Genomic DNA, 16994 nt, shown 5'->3' on the forward strand with positions numbered 1-16994 from the left:
CAACCACAAACTATTTGATGTATAAGCTCTACGGCTTTTTCTTTTTAACATAAAATTATACAGTAATCATTAAAGTTTGGCAACACTACAGCGGGAATTATTTAACATTTAACGATTATTAGTATTCTGGCTCCCCTCCCCCCCCCTCTTAGATTTCAATATCATTTCCCCTTGTGTCTGCCTTACTTATAATGTCAGCTTGAAAGATGTGAGAATTTACTGTTTGTTTTTAAAAAATGTATTGGTTTGTATGGAGAAGTTTCCTTTTTAGTCAGTCATGGGAGTGAAAGGTCAATGGTTTATATGTAAACAGGAGGAAGTAGACGACCTCACTGATTTTAAGCTTTACAAGTCAATATGTCTTTATACGCCATTCTGAGCTCCCGTCGCATAAGTCCATAAATGATTGGATTGACAGCACTGTTGCTCGCTAACAGCACCACTTGCCAAAAGTACACTTGTCGTGGAAGCGAACGCGGGCCGCTCAGTGCTTCATAAACATCCGTGCAGATGACTGGTGTCCAACAAACAAGGAACGCAATCAGGGTAACGAACAACATCCGAGTAATCCTCGCCTCGTCTGCGAAAGATCCCGAAGCCTCTCGAGCAAGACTCGAGTTCAAAATTTCGGCAAAATGTGCCCGAACTCTCCAGTAAGCTTTAAAGTAGCAGAATAACATCAAAGGAAATACTAAAAAGCAAACTGCACCGTAGGCCACAAGTGTGTATATTGGGATGCCCTTATGGTGATTCATGTTTACAAAGCAGAGGTTTTTTCCAGGATGAAAGCGAAACGCTTTGGTTCCGAATGAAAACACGGCCGTCGCCAAAGCGATCGCGACGATCCAAGCCGCAAGAATTGAGAGCAAAATGTTCCTCTTGTTATAAATTCTCCGATAAATAGCTACAGACTTCGTTATCTTGAAAAACCGATTGATGGCGATAAGAGCCATTGTGAATAGAGAAACGAGAGCGAAGACAAATGTAAGACTTCCCTGAGCCTGGCAGAAGGCATTACCAAAAATCCACTGGCCTTCTATTAGTACTCCAAGGGATAACGTCATACACAAGACGGCGAACAACAAGTCTGCGGCGGCGAGGCACGCTATGTAATAGTTTTGAGGCGCGCGAAATCCTCTGATCTTGTACAAGGATAAACAAACTAAAGCGTTACCCAAAACTGCTGATCCAACGAGGAAAACCCAGAGTGTGGATTCAAAGACAACAAGGCCAATATATCTGTCCTCCAAAGATATTGCAAGCTCATTTTCTCTTTGGGACGTTTCTTCCATGGTTAACTTACGCCTGAGCGAACGTTTTTTTGAGCAGTCAGATCTGAAGAGGTTAGCAGAGAATGCGGAAAGTTGCCAGACTGACGCACTTGAAAAAATTGCCTCCCGGCTCTATTTCCATAGAAAAAGAAAGTAAATTAGATACAGACTCAAAGATTTATCCTTGTAGACTGAAGAAAAAGCCTAGCATGGAAACTTGATATTACATAGCTTAAGTTTTTTTTTTTTTTTTTTTTCATAGTAACTTACTTCCTTGATTACATGAGACCAACGAAAAATGCTGTATTTAAGACAAGGCTTCTTTTGGGTATTACTTGCGTTTTGCGTTTATGCTTTGCATCTTTACAGCGATCTCTTCAAATGCCAACGTATAATTAACGTATAGGCGTCAACTTCAGTTTCGCTGACGCGAACACTGTATTTGTCATCGCTGCTAAATGTAGAAGAATTATTTTTCTGGAAAATTCATACGAAAGTGGCAGGGGTGATCATCTGAAATTTCATATTGAATATCGAAACCGAACCACAAACCCGTCCCATGGTTGTGTGCTTCAACTTAGGCTCAAAAGGAACAAGTAATCCCTTTGACCTCTGCTTTCCACGGGTTCATTTATTTCTTAAGCGTGTGGCACCAAAATCACATGTATTCCACTCGCTTAACTCGTTCCAATAGATAACCTCGGGCCGCGTTGCATTCTTTCAAGAAAATACGACGTTCATTCCTCAGCTCCGGTAAGACCATAGTCTCATGAAAACTTCTTCCCATTTTGGTCTATGTTTAACGCGTAAAATGCGAAGGAAGTGGGATGCTAACGGTAAGTACAACCATAATAGTAATAATGTAGTAGTAATAACGATAATAATTGCTTTATTCAGCATTTCTATCAGGTGTCTTCTCATCTGAATGAAAATAAACAATTACACATATTAAAATGAAAATAGATAATAAGACTAAGAGTCAAATATATGTATAAATGAAAGAAAATATTAAGTTATTAAGAGTTAAACTGAAAGTCCAGTGTATCAGTTTTTTCTCATTAAGTGTTAAAAGTTACAATACGGAGAGGTCCTTATTTGATCTGGTTAACTATTAATTAAAAATCTTGGCTGCTCGATCCTGATAAATATGTGACACTTATGGGATTTCAAGGTGCATTAAGGCACAAGATCTGTTCGTCAGACTGCATCGACATCGGCATCACTTTTTTAGAATAAGCGTGATATTTCGTTGTTTTTCTGTCAAGCGGAGGAACTCGCGAGGCGAGTTTTACATGCTCCATCATAAGGATCCAAAGATTAAAGTCACGATCGTTCGAAGTTGCTGATGAGAAAAATTAAGTCAGAAAATGGAGGAACCAAGTGTCAATCGGTGTGTCCGTCCTTGAGGGTGGCAGGGGTTTTTGCATGACGCGTGATGGCCCCAAAATTTGCAGGGTGACGCATGAATGAACCCGAATTGGGAGTTACTACATCACGGGCGACGAGCGGGGATAGAAAAAACGACCCAAATATGAACGGTCAGCGGTGAAACAGCTTTTATACTTCATATAGAGACATATAATTTGTTGTTCCAGAGACAATCGTGTTGTAAAGCCGAAATGTTAACAGTTTACTTCACAGTTTAAGCAATTTTTCAAAAGTGTTGATTGAACTCATATCTTTTACTGCTTTAATAAACAATGGAGGCTTCGGAGAGGGAGTCAGTGGCATTTGGAAAGGCACCAAGAATAATTATATATATATGGTTTGTAGCTAGCTGCGTGACGTGCGTAACGAAAAAAAAGTATCATGATTTCCGGTTGTCAAAAATGTCAATCAAATTTGGCAGGAACTTGCCATGGATGAAGACCAAAAGCCAAAAATGTTAAGAGATTTAGAGATCGACTTTTTGAAAGAACATCTCAATCGCTTCTCTGTTGAAGGAAATTATTGTTTTGGATATTTCGAGGGAAACAGAGCAGAGATGGATGATCTGTTAGTTTCATTTCAGGCATTGAACTCCACGTGTTATGTACTTACAGAAAGCCATTCAAAAGAGAAAAACCACAACAGATTTTCTCAAACAGGTATATAATAATCTCTCAGTGTTTTAAAGTGCACAGATCCCGGTTTCCTATCCTGACTCCTAATTCAGGGATAATTTAATTGAGAAGAATCGTCGTCTTTCAGAGTTTATGGTAAATTTCTTCAAAGGCAGTCTTACGCGATTTGCGAGAAGCTGCGTCTGAACTACCTATTTATATTTCATTGATTGAAAAGGTCATAGACAGGCCTACACAGACTCCCCTGTGTGGTTTTACGTTTGCGACGCAAAAGCCTTTAATTAAAGCTTCGCTCTGACGAGTATGTCTTTGAGCGATTTACCTCTTTTGTATGATATAATCGGAGGCGTTTTGTAAATTGTTTTCAGCAGTGGCTGATTTTGGATGAGGTTCCATTCTTGCATCAGTATTTGTTTTAAATTTTTAACCCCTGGGTGGTATGCTGTCACAAAAGGCAATATTTTGCCTGTAGTTTTTTTGGTTTGTTTTTTTGTTTGTTTGTATTGAAGCGACTTAGGGCAAGTCTTTTGTTGTAAGTGTCTCTCCAGTTTTAAAATGGAGGTTTCAGTTTTTTGCTTCTTGAACTGGATAGCGCTGATGGTGTCTTCATGTTTCCTCTTCCTTGGCTGCCGCGTGGATCGGCTATTCCTCGGAAGGTTTTCTTTTTGATGGCTTCTCTTCATACAACTTTCCTCCATGAAATGCTCTCCTTTTTCATTTTTTCAAAGGTTATCGAAGCAGTTCTGTGGTGCCTGACCTTAATCCACAGAGATATTTTTGTAGCAGACACAACTATGGCTGAAATGGTAAAGCGACATTCCAGCACTCGCTTGCTTTGGTCAGGAGAGAACTTTACCCAGATTTCTAAAATATTTATACCCATGAACAAGTCTGGAAATCACTGGACACTTCTGGTTAGGACCTTACGATAATAATCTTTTTGAATAACGCACTTTAATCAAGAACCTTTTAACTGGACTTTGCATTATAAATAAATCTTTAAGCGCTCTCTTGCTTATGTTTTAAAGGTTCTGGATCGAAAGCAGAAAACCAGATGTTATTTCGATCCCATGAATGGGCGTGTACACACCATTTTGAGCACCTCAGTTCCTAAGAGCAAACTGATAGAACTGATCGATGACATCAGGTGAAATATTTTCAACTCAATGTTTTCCTTTTTATTTTGATGCATGCAGACAAAACATACTTATGTAATTGCTGTATTTTGTTTGACTCTGCAGTGCCGTTGCTGATCTCAAAACGGGATGGAATTGCAAGTCATGGCTATGTGTTGAACCACTACATTACACACAGACCGATAGCTATAACTGTGGTGTGATTGTATGTCTTGTGAGTAGCATAATCACTTGCTAAAGCTCACTTTAATAGGACTGCTTCCTGGTTTCGAATGTATTAAATTTCTCTATGTTTGTTTTAAGTTTGCTCGGTGTTTGTGTGAGGGGGTTGGATATCAATGGAAGTTACGATGTGGACATGGAAAGGGAAAGAATAACGTCTGTCATATTTGGCTCGTGTTATGATGACCTTGATTGGTAAGTTTTGATGGTGTCAAATACCATTGTTTCTTAAACGCCGCAACACTCTCTTTGACGTCCCATATCTACCACGGTCTGTAAGATTTGCAAAGACGACGATGGAGAGGATTGGCTTGGGTGCGATAGCTGCGGCCAGTTTTTCCATGCAAGTTGTCTGGATGTGCCTTTCGCGGAGACGCTTACGCAACATTTCACCTGCCCTTAGGGTGGCTTCTTGTCAGCACAAGTAGAGTTTAAATTTTAAAGCTGACTATAACAACGAACCAGATGATGAACTTAATGTCATGTACATGAAATACAGTCCTTGGTAGTCAATTAAGATAGATTTTCCCGAGCGTCAATGGTGCAGAATCGTAACTTGATGGAGCCAAAAGTGGACAACATCCCAGAATTCAAACTTTGTGATTTTTTTCTCGGCTTAAACGCTAAGTCAGTTGTTCAATTGAATAGGAAGAAAAACATTTCGAACGGAAAACAGCATTATTTACACGTGTGGATCTTTTGAGAAAAGGTCTCCTAAACGAGTAGTCTTGATTGTAAATATTTAAGGAATGGTAAATACATTAGCCTTAACATGGCCGTTTCTCGAAGCTCAGTGTTTTCCTACTTGCCTTTTTTCCACGTGAATTGGGGGCGATTGAATAGATATAATATGCAGTAAAAGAACTTCAGCTGATAGAAATTTTAAATTTCTCATCTTAGGCTGTGGATACAAAATTCAAGTGAAAAGGAAGCCAACTGTGATTCAATGCTTTGAACAAGTCAAGATACGTTTTTTTCGTCACACAACAAGTTACATAATGTGAATATCATTCTTCTTGATGCCTTTCCCGGTGTCACCAATGCCTTTCCCGATGCCTCCGTTGGTTAATAGAGCATTAAAAGTATTGTTCCAGTTAAAGCTTGAGGAAAATTGCTTAACTTTTTAAGTAGCGAAGTGTAACTTGGTAACATTTCGGCTTTACAACACGATTGTTTTCTGCAACTACAAAACGTACATTTAATTCTTGTTGGTACCTTTCGGATGTCACCGATGCCTTCATTGTTTATTAAAGCAGTAAAAGATATATGTACAATCAACACTTTTGAATTGCTTAACATTTTAATTAGCGAAGTAAACTGTTTACACTTCGGCTTTACAACACGATTGTTTCCTGATACTACAAATGATCTGTCTATATATGAAGTATGAAAGTTGTTTCACCGCTGACCACTCGTATTTGGGTCGTTTTTTCTATTCCCGCTCGTCGCCCGTGATGTAGTAACTCCCACCCGAATTATCCGCGTGACGCAGGACCGGACATGACAACGTGATGCGCGATTTTCTGTATTACAAGCGCGTGACGCGTAATTTACAACACTTACTGATTGGATTCCGTGATAATGAACGCTCTTTGACCTAGAAGGAATCCAATCATTCAAAGCAAATAGAGTCTTAATAAAGATCAATAAACCGTAACAGCCGTGACACTGTTTTCTGGTCAATCGTAACACAATAGGCATAAGTTAATATAGTTAACATTTGTACGAGGACTATGACCTTCAGAGTTATTTTTGTCGACCGCCTGGTCGTGGTGGTGCGTCAGATCGTATCCAGAAAGACCAGAAAGTATCCGAATCCATCGAATGAAAGATCTCTAAGAATGTCGACCCAAACGACTGAAACGGTAAAAGACGTTCGAGTTTTGGTGTCATTTTATGCGGCCCTAGAGGATGGCAATGTAAGCAATGAGTTAAAACACTGGGAAATTTTTTTGACCTAAACGAATTCAAAAGCCACGTTGTAACCTTTACTGACATAAAGACAGTTGCCTTTCAGAAGGGGATTGGTCAAAACATTGACATAAATATTGCCTGTGTATAAAAGAAGAGTAAAGGTGGCGTAGACGTCTGCTCAATCTTGGAGCCACGAGTGGCCGCAAAATTGAAAGATAGCCTATTTAGCAATCATACTAGTTCTAGAGAGATAACTAATGGGCCATATATGAGTTCAATCTACGAAAACATGGTCAAATCTATGACTACTGACTTATTAAACAACAAACTATGACGACTATGATGCCCAGACGAACACCTCAGATGCTGAATTGAAAAAAAAAAAAGGAACAGAACTTCGAAGGTGAGGCAAACAACAAGCTATTGGATGAAGAGGATACTCAACGAAGCAACTTGAATGGTAAATACCTAAGCTTCACTTTTGTGTTAAAATTCTGATTCTCTGGTTTGTTTTTAATGTGTTCTATACTTGTAAAGTGTGATTTGATATTGTGATACGAGGCCTGAGTAAACGCTCTCTCAGCGTCAAGTTTCCACAAGTAAGTCGTCTTTATTTGTTCAACAAAAAGAAATATGACAAGTGAAACGCAATTCATTCCGGAATAAAAAAACGTTGGATGCAATATAATTTTTAATAATACATCCGATCGGTTGAAATCTTACAGTATTAGCTTAGCGTAATTAATCCTTTTACGTGACGCATGATTGGTTAAAAAATTATCCGTGATGCGTGATTTGATAGGAAAATTCAGCGTGATGTAAGATTGAAACCCCCTTTCCCCCCCCCCCCCCCCTTGGCCACCCTCGTCCCTTCCGTCCACCAATCAATCAGACAGACAGCCTGAATGAAAAGCCGAAAACTTCCAACACAGACATAAAATCAGCAGTATCGATACACACATAAATCATAACCGACAAATTACTTGATAGCTTTATTCTGGGATCACGCCTTCTTTTTTCGAGGTTGCACCCCTGATCCCAGGTTCTCATAGCTATCGCCATCACCTGCGTTTGGAGCTGGAAACGAGAAATTCATCAACAAAGAAAGGTGTCACGCAACATTACGGTAATTTAAGTGTGAACTCTAAGAGCAATTACCATTGGAGCTCGAGGCGAACCAGACACTGAACGAATAGTTGTGTTCGAATCATGGGTCGACTGGGCGAATTTGTGGTGTTTTTCATGGTCACTTTATTTGTTGCTCATGTTGTCAAAACGCTGTGAGTGAAATGTTATTTTCCTCTCTAAATTGAACCGTGAATGCTTGTCGAGTTGCTGTTTAATGAGACGAAGGAAATATCACGCACTCCTTTTCATTCTTCAGAATATTCATAGGACATTTCACTCATATTGTGAATCACTCTCCCGGACCTTGCAGAGTAATAGAAGGTAAGTCTAATGAGGCTGCTTTGGAAAAACACCTCCATGAAGCTGCATGAAATGTTTGAATCAGTATTTAAAAATTATGCTGCATTAAGTGATGGCTTTGGTCACGAGGCGTCCGCGCGCTCGAGCATAGATTCTGTCTGTGTAGCACATTTTCACTTGAACAGCCCGGGTTGACAAGTTTCACACTTTAATTTAATTGCTATTTCGTTCTCTCGACGAATCAATCGGGCTACTGACGGGTAATCTCATTTCCATTTGATCTGGTAGACAGGTCAGTTCCGTGATTACTGTGTAAGGCAATATCAACAACTTACTCCATCGGCGTGTATGTCCCCCAGAACACAACATAAACACTCTTAGAAACTGTAATCGATCTTTTCATAGAAGTAAGAGCATGCACTACACAGTTTGAACGAGAGAGGGTGGCAAACATGGGGTCCTGATCCCGCTTCACGCACGAATTTTAGAAAAATTCATGCATCACGTGTACTTTAAGTAGTTTTCTTCTTGTACGCGAGGTTTCGATGATTTCTTGAGGTTTTCGCGAAAGGAAAAAATTCACGGGTCACGTATACTTCAGGATGCAAAAAACGCTTCACTCTGGTTCATAACTTCGCGTATAACGCTCGCCTCTCCGGTGAAATTCACGCCTTAATCACGCGTCTCTTATAAATCAGGGTGCCCGTAGAATCCCAGTTATTTATAAATGCTAATGTCCCCCTCCTTACAAACGTCCCTCTGATGTTGCCGCTGAAGCAATTCTCCTGTCTGTGTCTTCATGAGAAAATTTTTTTTTGCCTTTGGTGATTTTCAGTGAATGGCTCAGAGGATCTCGCCCTCCTTAACGATGGACTAGTGTTCGTGTCTTCTGTAAGTTTCTGCTGTTGTAAATTTAGACATCTCTGTTTAGGAGTTGGTCATCATTCCTTCGAGTTGTCTTAGCTTAATTTTCATTCCATTTTATAGAGGTTCAGTTGTATGAAAAAAATTGTTGGCCTATTTGCAGAGCGTAAACAATATTTTTGTAATAAAGATGTCTTAATTTTTAAGCCAGAGGGAGAGGGGGAAGGGGGTAAAATGCAGCCCAGTACCCCTCGATACAACGTTCGCCTTCTCGTCAGACCCAGTCAAGTCTATTCTAGGTGTTCAGGTTTAAGTTAGAACAGAGTGCGACAGTAAATGATGCTTTAGCGGCGGCGGAGCGTTGATAGGAGGGAGGATTGGGTCGAGTCGTTGGAAGGTCTAAATCAGACCTCCGTCGTTTTTTCTCCTCAGCCGCTGGTATCGCGCTTCGTTTCACTAACTGAACGCTCGGAACAGGCTAGACCTAGCCTTGACACGCGGGCGAGAATAAAAATTTGACGTTTGATTTCTGAAGATATTTGACTTAAACTTGGTGAATTTGTTTCATATTTATTTAATAGGGACTTCGTTACAGGCTCAGCATCTCGTATGACCCAGTGCTTGACACGCGTGAGGGCAAAATTTTGACGTTTGACTTCAACAAAGCCAATAAAAATCCAGTAGAATTGACGCTGAAGAATTTTAATCGTTCGGGGTTTAACCCGCACGGGATCAGCGCGTATCAGGATCCATCTTCTGGCGCGGTTTCCCTGTTTGTCATAAACCACCGACCGGATGCCCAAGCCATTGAAATATTTGACTTCGAACGGGAAACTCGCTCACTGATTCATCGGCGCTCTGTGGTGAATGAACTGATCTGGAGTCCAAATAACTTACATGCAGTAGGTATGTGAAATAAGTAGCCATGCGATCTTTCGGAGAGAAAAAAAAAAAGTTCTACAAAGACCTATTGAATATACAAATTTTAATATAACGAGCATACTAACTTAAGCGCGAGGAAACACAAATTGGCGATCAACTTCAGTCGTGCATCTAATTGATTAGGAGATAAGACAGACCACGAGTAAAGTTTGGCAAAAAAATTGCAACCCGGATTTTTAGGCTCAGCCTATGCTATGCGAATATGCATGAAAATACATTGTTCCCAGACTGATATTCATGGAGAAATACAGATGTGTTAATCAAGCAAGTGGTATGGGCCGTCATGTATGAGCGTGAAAATAGTTCTTGCGCGCAGCTCTCTCGCGCGCATTTTCCCAGCCTGCAAACAAGCCCTTCTTATTCGCGGTGCCATATCAAACTTATCCCATAGAAAACTGAACATTTGCTTAAATTGGTCCCAAGCCACCGTATTACTCACCTGACATGCGCAGAGCAATTAAATAAGCAAAGAGCGCCAATGTTAAAAATGGCGGCTAACAGAGTGAAGCGGGAGCATAAGACTCCGAAGAGATTTATTGACGAATTCGCAGAAGCTAAGACCAAGCAATGCAAGAAAATAAAAACTACGGATAAGAATATTTATCCTGTTGAGATAATATAGGTCGACAAAGCGAGAAAACATGGCAAAATTCATTTCAAAGGGTACTGCGAGAAATTTGACGAATGGAGGCCTTGCGATGAACATAATTGCCCGTAATGCGATTGGAACCGATGTCAAAACCAATCGATGATTCCTTCAGCGATCGCCAGCAAACTTTTTATGAACGCGTTTACAGGGAGATCAAGCGAAAGTTGTACTCCGGGCGCAGAGAGGATTCAAAAGTTCGTATTGAAATTCAAGTCGATGACGATGTTTTCTATAAAAGTCTTGGGAGGATTTCATCCAAAAAATATCAGAGGAATAAACTCATATATGAAATTCTTTCAAATGAAACTCTGGATTGTTATATCGGCACAAAGTGGAATGAGCGGATCATGAATGAAAACGGCGATTTTGCTTATGTTGTACCAGGGACTGTGAGATTTTGGTTGACAAAAAGAAACCCCATAGTGGAATTTAAATTAATTGGCGATAAATACGTGAGATCTGAAATCGAAGACGGGCATCGAGTCGTTTTTACATTTGTCCGTGGAGATGGCAACAGATGTGGATACAAAAATATGGTCCATCATTAATATATTTGATTTAGCACATGTTTATTGATTTTGATAGTTGATGTCAAAGAATTATTTTACTTGCATGTGAATTACCTTCATAAAATGTAAACATGTGGTTATAAATGACCCATATATTTCAGTCTGTGATTCTGTTGTAATCAATGCAGTAACATTTTTGAAAAAGACTCCTTGAATACTGTATACAAGAAACATTTCACAGGCATAGCAAATTATTCTACACAACTTCTACTAACAGTTTTTGGGTAATACACTCCTTTAATACATTGATATATTATATCATTACTGATTGATTAAATCACATCTTGGCTTCCATTTACCATCTATTTTAACAAGATGTGCACAGAAAGTGGGAGCATCGCATTTGCTGCATTTTGCAGTACATGTTTTGATGGTATGGCCAGAAGTTGAACAGTTTCCACAGTTGTAGCTTTCCTTCACCCTTTCCAAACCAGCAGCTTCCAAAAGCTGTATTCTGTGTTTTTTCAAGAAAAGTTGCTTTAGAGCAGAAACCCCTCTATGATTAGACGATCGAAAGTAGTCCTTTGATACAGTGTTGTTGTACTTCTCCATACCTTGCTGAGTGTAATAAGCTAAATTTTGGTATAGCTTTAAAAATTCAGGTACATGAACATACAAAGAATGCATATATGGTGTTATATCTTTTGCTTGGTAAAGGTCTAAGAATTTTTGAAACCATTTTTTGATTTTGTCCTTGAGGCTAGAGATAGCATCATCTGTAGTGTAATTAAGTTTAAGATCACCTATAATATCTATGAAATTACCCCAAAGGGCTTGCAGCTTGTCCACATTATGAAACTCTGGTAATAGTAAGTGAAAATTAATATGTTGGAAAAGCAAGAGTTTTTCAGGTCTAGTAAGGTCTCTGTACTCCAACTTCTTGCTGTCCCTATTAATTTTCCATTCAAAATTAATTCCAAGTTCTTTTACAAATTTCTCATACCCAGCCATATGTCTATACTTATTTCGACAAAACCCATTTGAAAAAGTAGATACCTTGTCAATGGCATCTTTCCTGCGAAGTTCCCTGATCAGAAGTTCAATTAAATTATCAGATATTCTCAAAAATAAATGTAGTGTCTCAATTATTACATGGTCAATAGGAATAAAATCAAATAATGGATTGGTTTTACAATTATATTGCTTAGATTTTGCATACTTACCTATTTCTTGTAAATCTCTTACCCCAAGAGATTTGTCAGTTATAGACCACTTTTAACTGATGTCAAACCTTTCATTTCCTGGGCACTTACACCAAATACAAGAGAAATTTTGATTAGCAGCCCCTGAACCACAAACACAGGCTAGAAACTTCCAGTCTCCTCCCAAAAAATACTCAATGCTATACTTATGACTATTTGCAGTAATTTCTTTTAAATTTGACATTTCATTATTTAGATCAGCAAGGCTTTCTTTAAGATTGTCATAGTTCTCTGTTGTCTTAATTGTTGCTAGAACATAGTTCCTTTTTTCATTCATTGCTGCATCCTTTTCATTCAAAATTGTGTATGTGACATTTTCAAGTTTAAGCCTTTTCCCAATGTTGGTACCATCACCACTGAGCTTTACTTTAATAGTAGTAACCTTGTCCAATACTCCATTTTTCTGCAGCCTTTTTATCTGTTCCTCAAGACTCCCCCTGAAAGAAATCTGTACTCCCTCTGCCTCCTCTGGTGTACTTCTCAGATTCCAATTGGCATTTAGTTTATCTAGGTGTTTGCATATTTTATATTTTGTGGGCATGTCTTTACACTTCATGGCCAACTCATGCCAAGCTTCATTAGATATATTCAATTTTTCCTTCAAGTAAACCCACATATTGATGTCATCAATATCATTGTCAGTCAGTTCTCTTGGCTCTGTTTCCAATAGTTGTAACTCTCCCTCTTCTACCAATGAAATAGTTTCATATTGTTGAGTGTCATTATTAAATACCTCAACCTTGGTGGCAATAAAATTGTAGAGGCCTAAAAATGACAGTGCTGAGTGGCAGTCTTCTTTAAATCCTCGCCTTAATCTTGCCTGATGTTGTTTGGTATAATCAGTGAAACGTTTGCTTTTGTTTGGACCTCTTTGTCCCTTTTTTTGCATTCTTGCTGCTTTTTTCGCTAATCTTTTGAATTTTTGTTTGTATTGTTCTTTTCTGTTTTCCGAATCCCTAATAACATCTTCAAACTCCTGCTCAATTTTTAATCTCTTTGCCTGCTCTGCGGCTAAATCCAGTTCAGCTTTCCTTTTCTGCCCACGAAGCTGTTGGTTTTCCTCAATCAATGAGTTGTTTTCAAGCTCATGATAGAAAATTTTGAAGGAGTGGTTTTTTGCCTTCCACGCATCAATAAGCTTCTTTATACTTTTCCCCCCACTTTTTGACGCTTTCTTGAACGCTGAATGGAGGAGAGAAATCTTTTTCCTGAAGACGTTGAGAATTCTGGAATTTATAACAACTCCGCGAATCTCAGATTCCCTCAATATTTTTTCCACGATTCCCACAATCACAGAATCAGCACTTTCGTCGTTCGGCTCTTGATCAGACTTCTTCGACAGGGAATATATGAGATAGCTGATAAAAAAAAAAAATCAGTTCGGTGAAAAAAAATTGAAAAAAATTAAAAAGAAAAAAGAAACAGGTTGGAATACACTTCGATAAACGCAATTTTTACTTACTTGTTTATTTCGTAAGTAAACCAAGGCAGTTTTTCCCCTTTTGGACCATTTGTTTCTTCGCCGAAATCGTTTTGTGCATCTACCGCCACCGCGAGAAGAGCCAGCGAAGAAAAAATCACCAGTGCGTAAACTTCGAGTCCCATTTCCCGAACCCAGACAATATCCAAACCTCATGTATTATACATCAAATTGCGCCAAATTTATTGTTTTTTTCGTATTTCGCGGTAATGACCAGTTTTAGGCATGCGCTTTAGAGTTATAGTCCCAGACTCCATGGCCACTGCTTGCATGTGGCGTGAACCCCTCTTCGACATATCTGAATCGCTAACCATAAGTCTCAAAAACCCGAACGAAATATTTTAATGATTTCCTTCAAATACAGTGGTATAGAAAGCTTATGTACGTTAGTTTTAGAAACTGAAGGTAAGAAAGATAGCAATTCAAATGAAATACACGAAAAAGAGGAAAATGTTCGAAAAGTAGCGTGTTTTTGACTGACCTCAGACTGCGTGACATGTCACGAAAATCTACAGAGGCAGATGTTAAACGTAAGTTTGATATGCAAGACGTGCGTTTCTCCGGTCCGCAGGAAGATTTTAGACGAGACGAGGAGAGGTTTGTTGGGGTTCAGGTACCACTAAGTCTGCTAAACCATGGTAGACCTCTCGCTAACTCACGTTGCTTGAAGGATTATACTTTCCTGCGGGTAAAAAAGAAATACTCGTGCCGAACCGCTAATTAGGCTTAATTTAGCACCATTGTTTTAATCTTGTGTTACTTATGAACTCTAAGTGAATCTTGGAGAGACTTGTGACGAAAGCACTTTTGATGGGTGGTTGTTCGAGGTTGTTGAATCCTGGATCCAGATACTGAATTTACTCATTTAGGACTCTACCCTTCCTAGAGATAGTGCCATCATTGCTTCTCTGTATGTTTTTTTTTCAGGTCCAGATGCCTTTTACGTGACAAACGACAATTTGTTTCGATATGGGACAGTACAGCAATTGCTATATGTGTATATTTTAAACAACTTCTTTGCCTCAAATATTGTGTATTTCGACGGCTTTAAGGCCATCGAAGCGATGAGTGGAGTCCATCCTAACGGCATAGCCATGGATAAAGACCAAAGGTAAGCGTTCAGTTTTGATGCGAACTGATTACATTTAGCCTTTAACTCCGATGAGCGGCCAAGACAAATTTCTCCCTACAATTTCTATATACAATAAGTGATGAGAATAAAGAAAAACTTTCAAATAGGGGATTATTAGTTTATTAGTTGATCCAATACCAACAAATTGTCCAAACTAAGATTTAAAAAATTGAATGGCATTTTGACTTGCGGATGATATACTAGTGAGGAAAAGATCCACGCAAGTGAACTGCAAAAATTAAATGAATCAGTGATGGATAAACTGTTTAAAGGGAGCCAGAAAAAATCCAGGCTTCGACGGGATTCGAATGCGTGCCTCAAAGATACTAGATCAGAACGCCAATCCTTATAAAAACGCACACCCTTTGTTAGGATTTGACAAATAATAAACAGGTGAATGAATAGACAAATAAACGTGTGAATATATAAAAAGTAGGTGATCGAATTATTAATATTCCTAAAAAAATGGGAGGACTTCTCGTAAAACATGTTTAAGTCCGTGTGGACCTGAGGGGAACGGAATAGTATGTTATACAGCTTCTTCTTTACCTCTTTATTTTTTGTATGTTTTCCCTCAATTTGTTAAACAGCAGCCTTTGCAAAAGATGCGTTTGATATTCTACTTAAGCTAAACTGTAATCCTTTTAGTTTTGTCTTTGCGTCTGCAACCCATGATAACGGTGTGGCAGTTTACAGACGTCGTCGTGACAACACCTTGGAGGCTTCTCAGGTGGGTCGCTTAAACGAAAAAAAAATTATGATTTAGAGTATTTCCGTTATTTTAATTTGGCTTAGTTTTTCTAGGGAGAAAATTGCTTACTTTTAACCAAGCTTAAGAAGCATCATTAACAGTGTTGTGACCATTGAGATCATTGGCATGACATAGTTTACAAGGACACGTCTCCGTTTTATCATTCGCAGAACGTGTTTGTGAATCCACTAACACCTAAGATTTTATGCACGATTCTCCCTTCTTGCTGCTATACATTTCGCTGTAAATAAATCAAAAGAATTTAATGTAGCAAAGCTGGTTGTAGTGATCGGTTCTCCCTGGTTGAGGAGAGATTTCATGAAATAAAACCAGTGTAGTTTTTCTGGTCTGTGCTGTGTGTTTTTCTCCTATGACTCTGATTTTTAATTAAAATGGCACAGGCCCATTTATTCTTGTCTCTATTTTCCTGTCTGTTGGAGAATAAGAGCTATCTACTTAAGTATAAGTCACTTCGAGAAGCTGAAAGGTCAATTGCTATGGTCTTTTATTCCATCATTTTGTTATTTTTATTGTGCAAAATTAATGAAACTTGTAAACGTGATTTGCGGTCAGATTGCTAGCATCATTAACGATGCGTACGGGACTTTGAGCACGATACTCAACGAGCTTGCTTGAAAATTCCGAAAGTGATCTTAAGAGTCTCTAAGTCGAGACGAACCGCAGCGTCATACCAGCTGCGAACTATTATCACCAGTATATTTGGAAATTTTTTTTGTATATTTTCTGTATGCAGGTGATTAAAGTTGGAGCATATGTTGACAACATTAATGTCGATCCTGTTACCGGGAACCTTTGGTTGGCAACAATACCGAAAATTCTTGACATCGTGGCGTACTCAAAAAACATCAGCCACCCTAGTGCCTCTCAGGTTCTCGAGGTACAGTTAGGGAAATCATCTGCATCTGGGATCGCTTTTCCTTATCACAAGGTTCGTGGGGTGTATAGGAATGACGGAAAGGAATTGTCTGCTTCCACATCTGCTCTTGTCTATAAGAGCCAACTCCTTGTTGGAACTTTATCTACTAACATGCTTTATTGTGAAGTGAAGTACTATTAATTCGTCAGAAAACTAACTGCCCAAAAAGGCAAAGAGTGATGTGCTTGTTTCCCGTAGAGCATGCTGAGTTTCAAGTACGTTCATCAACGGTAGAAGACCCCTAAATTCGTGATACAAACGTTATATAACCAAAATGTGGGATAATATAAGTTAGTGTACTTTTTCTACCTTTAGCTGTTCATATGCAGCTCCCCCAGAAGTGCCCCAGAATCAGAGGACTTGAAAAATCGCGTAATTATGTTGTTATGAATAAATTCTTACGATGATGAATTGTGTGTTGTTATTAATCCTCA

At 38.9% G+C, this 16994-nt stretch overlaps 4 protein-coding genes across 5 annotated transcripts; 2 read left to right on the top strand and 2 right to left on the bottom strand.

The window, feature by feature from the left end:
* Nucleotides 1-13: 13 nt before the first annotated feature.
* On the bottom strand, nucleotides 14-1627 carry LOC113678933 (histamine H2 receptor). The gene is made up of 2 exons (XM_089214930.1): nucleotides 1542-1627; nucleotides 14-1403 (listed from the first exon to the last, which is right to left on the bottom strand). The coding sequence occupies exon 2, from the start codon at nucleotides 1290-1292 to the stop codon at nucleotides 339-341; it is 954 nt and encodes a 317-aa protein (XP_089071056.1). The 5' UTR covers nucleotides 1293-1403; nucleotides 1542-1627; the 3' UTR covers nucleotides 14-338.
* Nucleotides 1628-1836: 209 nt separating this feature from the next.
* Nucleotides 1837-5729, top strand: LOC149041826 (uncharacterized). 2 transcript variants are annotated; one of them, XM_089179893.1, is made up of 6 exons: nucleotides 1837-3358; nucleotides 4063-4248; nucleotides 4363-4481; nucleotides 4576-4684; nucleotides 4774-4887; nucleotides 5593-5729. In XM_089179893.1, exons 1-5 carry the CDS (start codon nucleotides 3302-3304, stop codon nucleotides 4873-4875), a joined length of 573 nt encoding a protein of 190 aa, XP_089036019.1. In that variant the 5' UTR covers nucleotides 1837-3301; the 3' UTR covers nucleotides 4876-4887; nucleotides 5593-5729. The 2 variants fall into 2 exon arrangements, with proteins under 2 accessions (XP_089036019.1, XP_089036018.1); XM_089179892.1 differs by lacking the exon at nucleotides 1837-3358 and having other exon boundaries at nucleotides 3821-4248.
* Nucleotides 5730-7690: 1961 nt separating this feature from the next.
* Nucleotides 7691-16971, top strand: LOC113678921 (serum paraoxonase/arylesterase 1). Its single transcript, XM_027195838.2, has 7 exons — nucleotides 7691-7886; nucleotides 7991-8055; nucleotides 8870-8925; nucleotides 9480-9804; nucleotides 14668-14851; nucleotides 15521-15602; nucleotides 16378-16971. The coding sequence occupies exons 1-7, from the start codon at nucleotides 7816-7818 to the stop codon at nucleotides 16699-16701; spliced, it is 1107 nt and encodes a 368-aa protein (XP_027051639.2). The 5' UTR covers nucleotides 7691-7815; the 3' UTR covers nucleotides 16702-16971.
* LOC149041827 (uncharacterized) lies at nucleotides 12133-14013 on the bottom strand. Its single transcript, XM_089214928.1, has 2 exons — nucleotides 13723-14013; nucleotides 12133-13618 (listed from the first exon to the last, which is right to left on the bottom strand). The coding sequence occupies exons 1-2, from the start codon at nucleotides 13863-13865 to the stop codon at nucleotides 12274-12276; spliced, it is 1488 nt and encodes a 495-aa protein (XP_089071054.1). The 5' UTR covers nucleotides 13866-14013; the 3' UTR covers nucleotides 12133-12273.
* Nucleotides 16972-16994: the final 23 nt, after the last annotated feature.

The sequence above is a fragment of the Pocillopora damicornis genome, chromosome 8 (genome assembly GCF_964200805.1).
Source record: "Pocillopora damicornis chromosome 8, jaPocDami1.2, whole genome shotgun sequence".
Classification (NCBI taxonomy): Eukaryota; Metazoa; Cnidaria; class Anthozoa; order Scleractinia; family Pocilloporidae; genus Pocillopora; species Pocillopora damicornis.

Coding starts and splice junctions, on each gene's coding strand:
- LOC149041826 (XM_089179892.1), top strand. CDS start 3,943: ATGTTTCCTCTTCCTTGGCTGCCGCGTGGATCGGCTATTCCTCGGAAG. Junction 4,482..4,575: donor GAACTGATCGATGACATCAG/GTGAAATATTTT, acceptor TTGACTCTGCAG/TGCCGTTGCTGATCTCAAAA. Junction 4,685..4,773: donor GTGGTGTGATTGTATGTCTT/GTGAGTAGCATA, acceptor GTTTGTTTTAAG/TTTGCTCGGTGTTTGTGTGA.
- LOC113678921 (XM_027195838.2), top strand. CDS start 7,816: ATGGGTCGACTGGGCGAATTTGTGGTGTTTTTCATGGTCACTTTATTT. Junction 7,887..7,990: donor GCTCATGTTGTCAAAACGCT/GTGAGTGAAATG, acceptor TTCATTCTTCAG/AATATTCATAGGACATTTCA. Junction 8,926..9,479: donor GACTAGTGTTCGTGTCTTCT/GTAAGTTTCTGC, acceptor TTTATTTAATAG/GGACTTCGTTACAGGCTCAG.
- LOC149041827 (XM_089214928.1), bottom strand. CDS start 13,865: ATGGGACTCGAAGTTTACGCACTGGTGATTTTTTCTTCGCTGGCTCTT. Junction 13,619..13,722: donor TTTACTTACGAAATAAACAA/GTAAGTAAAAAT, acceptor TTTTTTTATCAG/CTATCTCATATATTCCCTGT.
- LOC113678933 (XM_089214930.1), bottom strand. CDS start 1,292: ATGGAAGAAACGTCCCAAAGAGAAAATGAGCTTGCAATATCTTTGGAG.